We start from the raw sequence: 11,259 nt of genomic DNA on the forward strand, positions 1-11,259 counted from the left end.
CCCTGCCCCACGGCAGGGTCTCGAACGCGGTTTGCTAACCACCTCCCCAGCACTCCCAGCCGCTCAAGTCCTCATGTCCTTTTTTTGCGAGAAAAAGCTGTCTAAATGGAGTCCATTAAAAAAAAAAGTAACTTGTAGAACAGTTTACAAATCCCACTTTTTCTCTTCTTCTCCCAGGGCTACGCCGCCTCTCTGCACCTGAAAGCCTTTGCGTACATCAATCTGGATGCTGCCGTTTCAGGTACATGTCTATGACACTCAATCAAAGTTTGCATTATGCCTTGAAAAGCAAGAGGGGAAGAAGTGACAGGGAGTGCTTTGTGTAAGGAGTAGACCCGGATACCTACCTGCCTGGTACCCAGGAGCAGCATTCGGCCTGTTGGCATACTTCTTCCTACTCTCTAAAACGGGGGTCTCCAACCTTGGCAACTTTAAGACTTGTGGACTTCAACTCCCAGAATTCCTCAGGCAGCTGTGTGTGTTTCTTTTTCTCTTACCCGCCGCAGAGGAAGGGATTGCAAGGGAGTAAGGTTTGCTGGCTGAGGAATTCTGGGAGTTGAAGTCCACAAGCCTTAAAGTTACCAAGGTTGGAGACCCCTGCTCTAAAACTCCTTTCCTGTCTTAACTTCGGCTTTTACAAAATTTTAATTAAGAAAGTGACTTAGTATAGTGATGGCGAACCTTTTAGACACCGAGGGCCCAGACTGCGACCCAAAACCTGCTTATTTAGTGCAAAGTGCCAACACGGCAATTTAACCTGAATAAATGAGGTTTTATTACCTAAAATAATGATAAACAAGGCAGAGTCCAGCTAATTGTTCTAAGAAATAATAATGTGATAAATGCACTTTTATGCCCCTTCATTTTTTTCTGCTTTTGAAATATTACATTTAGCAGCAATACAAAAGAAAAACTTTTGTAGTATCATTTCCCTCTTTCCCTCCCTCTCTCTCTTTTCCCCCTCTTTCTCTTTCCCTCTCTCCCTCTTTCTCTCTCCCTCTCTCTCTTCCCCCTTTCTCTCTCCCTCCCTCCCTCTCTTTCCCTCTCCATCTTTCCCCCCCTCTCTTTTTCCCTCCCTTTCTCTCTTTCCTTCTCCCCCTCCTCTCTTTCCCTCCCCCCTCTTTCACTCCCCCTCTTTCTCTCTTTTTCTCTCCCTCTCTCTCTTTCCCTCCTCTCCCTCCCTCCTTCCATCTCTTTCCCTCTCTCTCTTTTTCCCTCTCTTTCCCTCCCCCTCTCTCTTTACCCCTCTCTCTTTCCCTCTCTCACTCCCCCTCTTTCTCTTTCCCTTCCCCCCCCTCACTCCCCCTATGGGAGAAACGCGATGGAGCTGGGCTGGTGCAAGAGCACGTGTGCCCACAGAGGTCTCTTGAATGCCACCACTGGCATGGCGTGCCATAGGTTCGCCACCACTGACTTAGCATCTTCCCTCAGCATCACACTTGCTCGCATGCCTCTGAGCCTTGCACGGACCCCAGAGACGACGTGCAAGGGGACATTGGAAGATTGTTTGTTTGTGTATTCGTATCCCAGTTTTGTTAATTTATAAGTAACTCCAGGCCAGCCAACCTTAACCCGGCTCTCCAGTCTAAAATTGGCCAACCTTTTTCACATGCTGCCTGGGAGCTCAAAGAGCTCAAGCGTCGTCTTTCCATCTCGCAGGATCCAAGGAATTCCGGTTCTCTTCCAGCCCCTTGTTGAAGAAGCTCCTGGAGGAAGCAGTCACAGATGTGAGTAGCGCTTGCCTGTTTGATGGTTTCCTGGCAAAATAATAAGGGAGCCAGGCAGCCCTGGTGCCTCTCTTGCTCCCTCCCAGGAACAGAAAGAAACATGTGATGCTCCCTTGGGCTTCTTTCTGTTCATTTGATATCTTTGTTTTTATCCTGCCTTTACTAATTTCATTTAACAAAAGCTCAAGGCAGCGAACGTATCTTAATACTTATTCTACCTTAACAATCTTGTGAGCTGGGTTGGGCAGGTAGAGAGGGGCCAGCCCAAAGTTCACCCACCTGGCTTTCATGCCTATGGTGGGACTAGAACGCCTCACATTGATCTACAGACCCAGTTCAGCTTTCATATCTAACATGGGACTAGAACTCACTGTCTCCTGGTGATTGGCCCAAGGCCACCCACCCAGCTTTCGTGCATAAGGCAGGACTAGAACTCACCGTCCTCTGGTTTCTAGCCTGGTGCCTTCACGAGTAAACCAAACGGGCTTTTATGAAGGATGAACAGACAGACAGGGGAGGGATGGATGGATATATACACAGACAGACCTGACAGACAAAGATGGATCGATGGAGAGAGAGAGAGGGATAGATAAATAGATCAATGGATGTAGACAGACCTGACACACAAAGATGGATGGATAGATAGATGGATGACAGACAAAGAAGGATGGATGGAGATGGGTGGATATAGAGCTAGGTAGGTACGTAGATGGATAGATAGAGATAGATGATAGATAGATGATAGATAGATAGATAGATAGATAGATAGATAGATAGATAGATAGATAGATAATTACACACACAGACTTCACCTTTTTTGTACTGTTGAACATCTGTTGCCCTTTGATCTGAGATCTGCAAGAGCAGACCCCAAGGGAGAAGGATTTGGAAATGAGCCACAGACCTTTAAGTCTCGGGGGTGGGCATGGGCTGTGGGTTATCCCGGTTATGGGAAGGGTCTGATGTGGTCCTCCTTGTGTCCTTTTCCAGGTTTCTTTCTTGCCACTCAATCTCCGTGCCGCTTTTGCAAGCAAAGAGTAAGTAAAGTTTTCGCTCTCCCTGATCTTCTTGCGGCTGCGACAGGACTCCTGCTTTGCAAGCTCACTGCTTTTGAGAAGCAGCTAAAGAGCTGTCATTCATGGTCAGATTTTATAAACACAAGTGTTTCCCCCCATAAGACAAAATCTCCAAACTTCCTGGCCTTAGGCAGGACTAGAACTCAATGTTCTCCTGGTGATGGTTTCAAACTTACCCAGCTGGCTGAACCCTTAACCACAGACCTGGGGTCATAGTGACCGCAACAGTTTTCAAAAATGTTCGGAACACCCCTATTTTTAGAAATGGACCGTTCCAGTTGCGAATAGGATTTATAAAATGTGTTAATTTGATCAATCAATGAAAACTGTTAACTATACAAAGTAAATTTAACAACATATCCCACCTATTATTTTCATAGATTAAGAAAATTGTATGAGGGGGTCGTCATGACCTCAAGTCTGTAATAGCGTAGCTGAAATAGTACGTCTGGGGTTAAGGGTTAAGGTGGGATTAGAACTCAGTGTCACCTGGTTTCTGCACCAGCACCTTAACCACTAGGTCAGGGGTGTCCAAACTTGGGAACTTTAAGACTTGTGGACTTCAACTCCCAGAATTCCCCAGCCAGCTCTGCTGGCTGGGGAATTCTGAGAGTTGAAGTCCACAAGTCTTAAAGTTCCCAAGTTTGGACACCCCTGCACTAGGTCATACTGGTTTTCTAAAAAGTTCTAAAGCAGTGGCTGAAACTTTTCCCCCTCCTCTCTTTTCCTTATCCTCAGAGTTCCATTTCGCTTTGATGAAGCAGCGAGAACATTCATTGCCTCTTCGGGGATCCCCTCCATCACCTTCAGCATCAACAACGTGAGTTCTGAACTCGTCCTTCGATGCTGCAGCTTTTCCAACCGCCTCTGAAGACGTTGGGAGGGGGGGGTTGCAAGCTGCTTTCAGAACTTGGGGTGTCTTCCTGGGCAGCGAATTCCAGGTTGATGTGGAAATACCCACACACTAAGTAGCTGGGCTTTGAAGAGTTTACCCTGTGTTCATCGAGCAAGCTCTCTGATGACTAGTAGAGCAGACTAGAATAACAGAGTTGGAGGGGATCTTGTAGGTCATCTAGTCCAACCCCTCCCGCCCAAGCAGGAGACCCTACCCCATTTCCGAAAGGTGGCTGTCCAGTCTCTTCTTGAAAGCTTCCAGTGATGAAGCTTCCAAGTCTAAGGCAGGGGTTGTTCGGACCCAGGCTTCCGGAGACAGTAAAAAGCACACGCTTAGTCCCAAAAACCCTCATTTTATTTCAAAGGCTGTGAATTACGTTCATTCACAGCCCGTAATGAGTCCCAAATAGTTGGAAAGAGTCCGACAGAAGACTGCCAAAGTCCTTGAGATAAGGCTGATAAGCACCCACCTTTTAGCTCCCTTGAAACGCTGCCAAAGACCTAATTGCCAATTAGTTTTGCAAGGCCAAACAGAGCACAGAGTCAAAACGGAGCTTCAGAGTTTAAACCTACCAGCACGAACAAAATTGCTTCCTGCAAAGGCTGACGTGCATTTGTTCCTCCTTTATGTCCTATGGGAGGGGCCAATCACCTCCAGGCCTTACTCCTGTGTCATCCCTAACACATATGTGCAAAGGGAACCTTTACTTTTATGTGTTTCAAATATGGAAAAAACTCTTGCTTCTAAGCACTAAGGAAGCAGCTGAAAAATGGGATGCTTCCCACAACTCACTAAACTCCCACTTTCTCTCTCTCTCTCTCTCTCTCTCTCTCTCTCTCTCTCTCTCTCTCTCTCTCTCTCTCTCTCACTCATCCGAGAGGAGAAATGGAGGCAAGGCCGAGGTGCCAAAAAAGACCCACTCAGCGTGGAAACAGCTCACTGTTTTGCTTCTCCCTCGCAGGGCGGAGACTCCTACCCCTACCCCTATTTCGGCACAGCGGAGGACAATCCAGGCAACCTTCTCGCGGCCTTTAGCAACAGCGTCACCCTGATGGAGAACGCGATGCGTTTGGCTGCCCTAATAGCTGGCCGGATGGCACTCAGGTTGACCCACGATCGAGAACTCTACCTGGATTACAAGAGCTACGACAGCCGGCTGCACAATTTTGTCACCAGTCTGCTCCCTTACCAGAGGGAAATGAAGGTAAGGAGATGATTCGTTTTACGACCGACAGGGGTGGTAAAAGAGATGATAACAGCAGCGCGGGGGAGGACTCTCATCTCTAGAAAGGTTAGAGAATAAGAGTAGAAGGTTTCCCCTGTCCAGTCGTGTCCGACTGTTCTTAGCTGAGTGAGCCAGCATTGTCCAAACAAAAGGGGAGAACTCGGCGTAGTCGAATCACTGTGGGACAATTCCATTTAATTATTCAAAATAATCAAAGATTTGTTTTAATTTTTGTCATTCCCATTTTATTTTGTCCCTCCTTTGGCATCCTTTTTTAAAAAAATGATTCTGTTTAACTATCTCTTCGATCGTAGTGTAACTTGTCCTGCAGTGAGTTCTCCCACAGAGAGCTGGTCATGGCAAGTTGACCACAGCAATTTGGCCATGGCAAATGGACCCTCGTCCAAAGACATTTCCTGTGGTTATGTGGACAGCATGGCTATCCACCACGGGCGCACGGAACGCTGTTACCTTCCTGCCACAGGGGAACATGCTTATTTAGTCGCATTGCGTACCTTGCAACTGTTAGGTGGGGCAAGGAACGGGAGCTCGCTCTGTCATGTAGCGCTCGGGTCTCGAACCTGGGCCGGCAGTTTTTCAGCAGACAAGCTCCGCATCTTTAACCGCTGAGGCATCACTCCTACCGCTAGAAAGAGGGGAGCATTTATTTGTTAAATGCATATGCCACCCGCTTCGTTGTCAAAGCCACTCTGGGCAGCTTGGAACACCATCAGATCAAGTCCAAAACCTATTAACAGTTTAAATTAATTAGAATCCAAAGCGCCTTCATCTGGAAATGCTCGGGTATCATCCAGAGAAAATATTTATAGCTCGGGGTCGAACAGTTGGGGTGCAGGTGCTGCCTGAGAATGGGTGGTTTTCTTGCAGAGATCTCATGACCAACCTAGGTTAACATCATCAGTGCTAGAAGAAAGTCAGGGTTTGGAGAAAGGAGGAAGAGGAGGAGAGAGGGAGGAAGGAAAAGGAGGACGGTGGGATTGTTGGTGCTCGGTGAGCTTGGTTTTCTTGCAGACATCTCATGATCAAACAGGGTAACATCATCAGTACTAAAAGGGAGGGAGGTGTGCAATGATGACATCACCTAGTTGGGCAATAAAATGTCTGCAAGAAAACCAACAAGCTCAGAGAGCATCCAGGACCCCTAAGATACTCTGGACACATCTGGGCTGTTGGGGCTACAACTGAAGTTTACATTGCCAGGATGCCAAGTTTACATTGCCAGATTTTGGGGAAGTGTTGAAAGGTTCAAGGCTGCTAGAGAAGCACAACACAACCATTGAAACGTGTTAACGGGGGTTTGGGTCTGGAATGCAAATAACGCTCTCCCAAAGGGCCCCGTCGTCATTAACGCCTCTCAAACCCTGAAATAAATGGCGAGGCAGCTCTCTTGCGCGTCCTTGTTGCTAACTTAGCACTCCTGCTTCTCTCCTGCTGCAGAAGCGAGGTTTGGAGATCCAGTGGCTCTTTCAGGCCCGCGGAGATTTTACTCGCGCAACCACTGCGCTGACCCAGGATGTGAAAAACACGGACCTCAACGAGAGGGATGCGTCCCGTCTCCTGAATGACCGGCTGATGAAAGTGAGCCTTTCTCTCTTTCTCTCTCTCTCTCTCTCTTTTTATTTTTAATGAAGAGTTCTTATTTTTCAATTGCAAAACTAAACATTCCATCTTTCCTTGTGCAGTGTGTCGTCTGGGTACAAACATCTCTGTGTCACATTGTTCCTCTTTTGCCACATCTTTCACGTTCACAGTAACGTTATTTCCCTAAGTTTAGTATTATGATACATTAAGCATTTAAACTTTATAAAACTCTCCATTTTTCTTCTTACTATCGTCTAGTAATGATATATCGACATTAAACATCATTATTCTCATCGTACACATACTAACAGTTTTCATCTTACTTATCTCTCTCTCTCTAGTTATTTTTTAGCCGCCTTCATTTCCAAACTCCTTTTTTATTCCCCAACCATTGGTAAAATACTTCCCAAATCATGTAATATTCAGTTTGCTCTTTCTCCTTAATTGCTAATGTTAATCTCTTCATTTCTGCACGTTCTAATATTTTCCTTATCACCTTCTCAGCGATAGGAATCTCTGCAGAAAGTGAGCCTTTTTCAGTTTTCTTCTCCTCTTCCCCAACTAACCTTGGTTCTTTCAGAGTGAGTCATGTTGGTTGCCTTAAAGCAGGGGTGTCCAAACTTGGGAACTTTAAGACTTGTGGACTTCAACTCCCAGAATTCCCCAGCCAGCTCTTAAAGTTCCCAAGTTTGGACACCCCTGCCTTAAAGTGTTCAGAACAGAATAGAGTTGGAAGGGACCTTGGAGGTCGTCTTATCCAACCCCCTGCTCAAACAGAAGACCCTGTACCATTTTGGACAAGTGGCCGTCCCATCTCTTCTTAAAAGGTTGTGGAGCGCGCACAACTTCTGTTCCACTGGGCTTCGCTGTTAGGAAGTTTCTCCTTAGATTCTCTTTGTTTCCTTCTTAATTTCGCTCTGTTATTTCTTGTCCTGCCTTCTGGTGCTTTGAAGAATAATTTGACCCACTTTTTGGGGGGCAGCCCTTCAAATACTGGAAGACGGCTATCACGTCCCCCATCGGTCCTTCTTTTCTCTAGACAGGCTCAACCCAATTCCTGCAGCCGTTCTTTGTATGTTTTAGCCTCCAGGCCTTTGATCATCTTTGTTGCTCTCCTCACTTTTCCCAAAGTCTCAGCATCTTTTTAGTTGTGTCTTTTGACTAAGCCTCGCTGGCTGGGGAATTCTGGGAATTGAAGTCCACACATCTTGGAAAAGTGGCCAGGTTTGCCAAACGCTGCCTTCAACGCTGCCTTTCTTTGCAGGTGGAGTACCAGTTCCTCTCCCCATACGTCTCCCCCATGGATACACCCTTCCGCCACATCCTCCTGGGCTCCGGATCCCACACCACCCAGGCCCTGCTGGAACACGTCAGCCTGCTCAAGACCAACGCCAGCGCTTTCGACGAAGACCTCTTCAGGAACCAGCTGGCTCTCTTGACGTGGACCATCCAAGGAGCTGCCAACACCCTGTCCGGCGACGTTTGGGACATCAATAACGAGCTCTGAAACCCCTGATCCCCACCCTTCCAAAAGACACACACACACCCTCTTCCCCCCCCCCACCCCCCCAACCCGTTGCCCAGTTACACCTTTCCCTTCAGCTTTTCAGCAGAATTTTTAAAGGCCCCAGGAGTCGAGGAGGAAGGATTCAAATCTTGGGAGAGATTTTAGATGCAATTTGTCGTCCCTGCCCAATGTGTTCTAAGGAATTCTGTTTTTCGAGTAAGCGAGCTCTGGCTGGACAGAAAGTCCATACGCCGACCACGTTCCAGTTGGCATTAAACTCCCGCAAAGCAAAAGGCTTTTAATTGCTAGCCCTTGACGGCTTGGGGGAGGCGGGAGCCGAGTTCCAGTCTCCCGCACATTATAAGAGCCTTTGCATCAGCCCTGGAACATGGAGCCTTCTGCCTTCTGTCCGGTTCCCCTCCGGCTGCTTACTCGGGAAATGAGGTGAAGGGGATGGGTCTGGCGGGCAAGATTTAGGAATTGGCAACGGGGATCCCTTTTCGGGGAGAGCCAGATTCGTCGTCTTGCTTTGTGGCCTACCGGGAAAACACGAGCTCGTTTCCGTCGGTTGCACTGGGCAGGAGGGTGAGTTCACCTGGACTCTTGGCCCTGAGAGATATTTATTAGTTATTTATTTATCAGTGACAGTGTTCACTATAAATGCTATTTGTGTTCTACCGAATATAATTATCGGAAGCAGTGACTTCCATAATTATGACAGTTATACTGTCGTTTTTTTGATATAAGTAATAAAAGCAGCATCTGCTAAACCGTGAGGAGGACTGGAGGTTTGGGGCCCTCGAGCCTTCACTGGCCTGCAGGAACGGCGGTGAACATCTTGGGGGGTGGGACCTCAAAAGTTTTAGAACCGGGGAAGTGAATTTCCCTCCGCTGCGGCGTTGAGAGCTCACCAGGGAGAAGGACTTCAGTTGCTGCCTCTTCTGTGGGGGGGGCGTTGGGAGGCCAGAAAACACCCTGGCACCCTCCAGATGTGCTGGGCTGAGCCCCAGGATTTGAGCAGCTGTTTTAATTCTGGTCATCGGCATGTTTGGAGGGTGGCCCGTTTTACGACCGACGTTGGCCTCGATCCCTCTGGGCCAGGGGTCTCCAACCTTGACCACTTTAAGACTACAATTCCCAGAATTCCCCAGCCAGCCATATGTGTTTCCTTTTCTCTTAACCTCCTAAAGCGGAGAGATCGCAGAGGAAGGGATTACAAGAGAGAAAGCTATGCTGGCTGAGGAATTCTGGGAGTTGAAGTCCACGAGTCTTAAGAGTTACCAAGGTTAGAGACCCCTGGCTCTGGATTGTTGCTTCGCTCGACAGACTCGGGGGGGGGGGGGGGGGGAATGTGGTCCACGTTCCCTAGATTTCTGCCTATCCAGAAGTGGCCAGCAACTGCAGACCCTCTCCCCATGTGGGCTTCGACCTAGCCCCCCCATGCCTTTGCCGGCAAGGGCTAAGCGGAAGGGAACCGGCTACAGGCTTTCGTCCCCATCTCCGAGCCAATGCCGAACAGCCTCCAGTCCTGCAGAACGAACGTCCAGTCCTGCACAGTGACGGTGAATCCCATTATCGGGGGCAGGGTCTCCCATAATGTCCAAGAACAAGGTAGCTTTTGCCTACCAGAGTGTTATATCGGAGGCAGTGACCTCCATATGTTGTGCTAAAGGGTGTCTTTATAATTATCGGGGACAGTGTTCCCCATAATTTTTTTTTATCTAAATGCTCGTTGCCTGCAGAGCATGGTCGTTAGTATCTAACATGAATTATTTGGAACCGGGTACGATTCTGTCTCAAGGGGGGCGAGGGAAGCGTCCCTCGGTGCTGGCTGTGCAACAACCTTTTGGGGGGGGGCTGGCTAGGTTTACCTAGCGGTCCACAGATGCCTCCCCCCTCCCCCAGCTCGGCCCCTCCTCGCCCTAAGGAAGCAGAATGGCCACTTTTCCTTTCTCAACCAGGAATCCTGGCTTGTTCTCCAAACAGTGCAAGGCACACAGGAGGGATGCCAGACAAAAGCTAGAGCCACGCCTGTTACTTAAAAGGACATGGACTTCCTCTAAACCTTCATCCGTGTCCTATTCTTTTCCCCCCTCTTCTCTCTTTCTCTCGTTTGAAAAGCTTCTAAGGATTTCCTGGGTGGATCTATGTAGGGGAATCGCTTGTGATAAGAGGAATCTTTTTGGGTAAGTCAGAAAACAGGCCAGTTGACGGATGTTGTTGGTATTTTGTTTTCCTTGCATCTCTATAGGCGAAAGTTTTCTGGTCTAAAGAACCCCATAGGAAGTTTTTAAGGCAGGGGTCGTTCAAACTTGGGCACTTTTAAGACTTGTGGACTTCAGCTCCCAGAATTCCCCAGCCAGCCATGCATGGCTGGCTGGGGAATTCTGGGAGTTGAAGTCCACAAGTCTTAAAAGTGCCCAAGTTTGGACGACCCCCTTATTTTAAGGTGACTTTGAACTGAAATTGACTCGCCTTGCCTTTCTGAAACGCCTCGCTGGCTTGCGTTTTCTGCATTGTTTGGCGCAGAGAACTAAACAAAAAAAATGGAATTTGTACATGGAAAACTGACTTTTTGAGATAAAAAGAAAATCCCAGGCGTGCTTGCTATGAAAATACCTTGCTTGAGCTGGAAAGAAGACGGTACCCCCCGTTTTTTAGGCCATCTCCGGGTGTCGGTAATTCAGTTCAAATCAAAGGCAAGTGTTGCACTTCAGACCTCTTCGTTTGTGTAAAAAAAAAAAATTGGCTTAGTACGCTTTTCCTGCGCGAGGTTTTCTTCCCCGTCTTCCATAAAGCAGAGGCCCTTGTGTGTATATTGTTTGCGTAGCACTGCATGCATCCCGGGTGAATTAAAAGTAAATTAGATATAGTTGTGGGGGAAAAAAATCACACAGGGCCCGGGTACCGCGTGTTGTCGAGGAAGTGTCGTCGTTCATCCTGATAAAGCTGCAAACTTTCTCTCTAGCGTTAGAGACCGCTGTCTTGATGCAATCACTGTTTGAAAAATGCAAAACCTGAACTTGCTCCTTCATTAAAAGGAAAAAAAAACCACAAACCAACAGCTTGGAAAATGTGATTATTGTGGGGAAACTTGCGGTGGGATTGGTGGGAGGGACAGTTGGTGGGTGAGGGATGGTAAGTGTATTTGAAAGAAAGGTAGTCCTTGGCTTACGACCAGAATTGAGCCCAACATGTATGTTGCTAAGCAAAACATTTGCGACGTG

General features: G+C 47.8%; 1 protein-coding gene across 2 annotated transcripts in view; it reads left to right on the forward strand.

Moving 5' to 3' along the window:
- Window positions 1–10,921, forward strand: part of TFRC (transferrin receptor) — a 31,104-nt gene extending 20,183 nt beyond the window's left edge. For both annotated transcript variants that reach the window (XM_081953596.1, XM_081953597.1), the window contains exons 13-19: window positions 178–241; window positions 1,660–1,727; window positions 2,718–2,764; window positions 3,542–3,623; window positions 4,660–4,902; window positions 6,382–6,522; window positions 7,790–10,921. In XM_081953596.1, coding sequence (XP_081809722.1) covers window positions 178–241; window positions 1,660–1,727; window positions 2,718–2,764; window positions 3,542–3,623; window positions 4,660–4,902; window positions 6,382–6,522; window positions 7,790–8,032 — 888 coding nt within the window. In that variant the 3' untranslated portion in view covers window positions 8,033–10,921. The remainder of the gene's footprint in view (window positions 1–177; window positions 242–1,659; window positions 1,728–2,717; window positions 2,765–3,541; window positions 3,624–4,659; window positions 4,903–6,381; window positions 6,523–7,789) is intronic.
- The last annotated feature ends 338 nt before the right edge of the window (window positions 10,922–11,259 follow it).

The sequence above is a fragment of the Natrix helvetica genome (assembly GCF_964273705.1).
Source record: "Natrix helvetica genome assembly, chromosome: 5".
NCBI classification, from domain to species: domain Eukaryota; kingdom Metazoa; phylum Chordata; class Lepidosauria; order Squamata; family Natricidae; genus Natrix; species Natrix helvetica.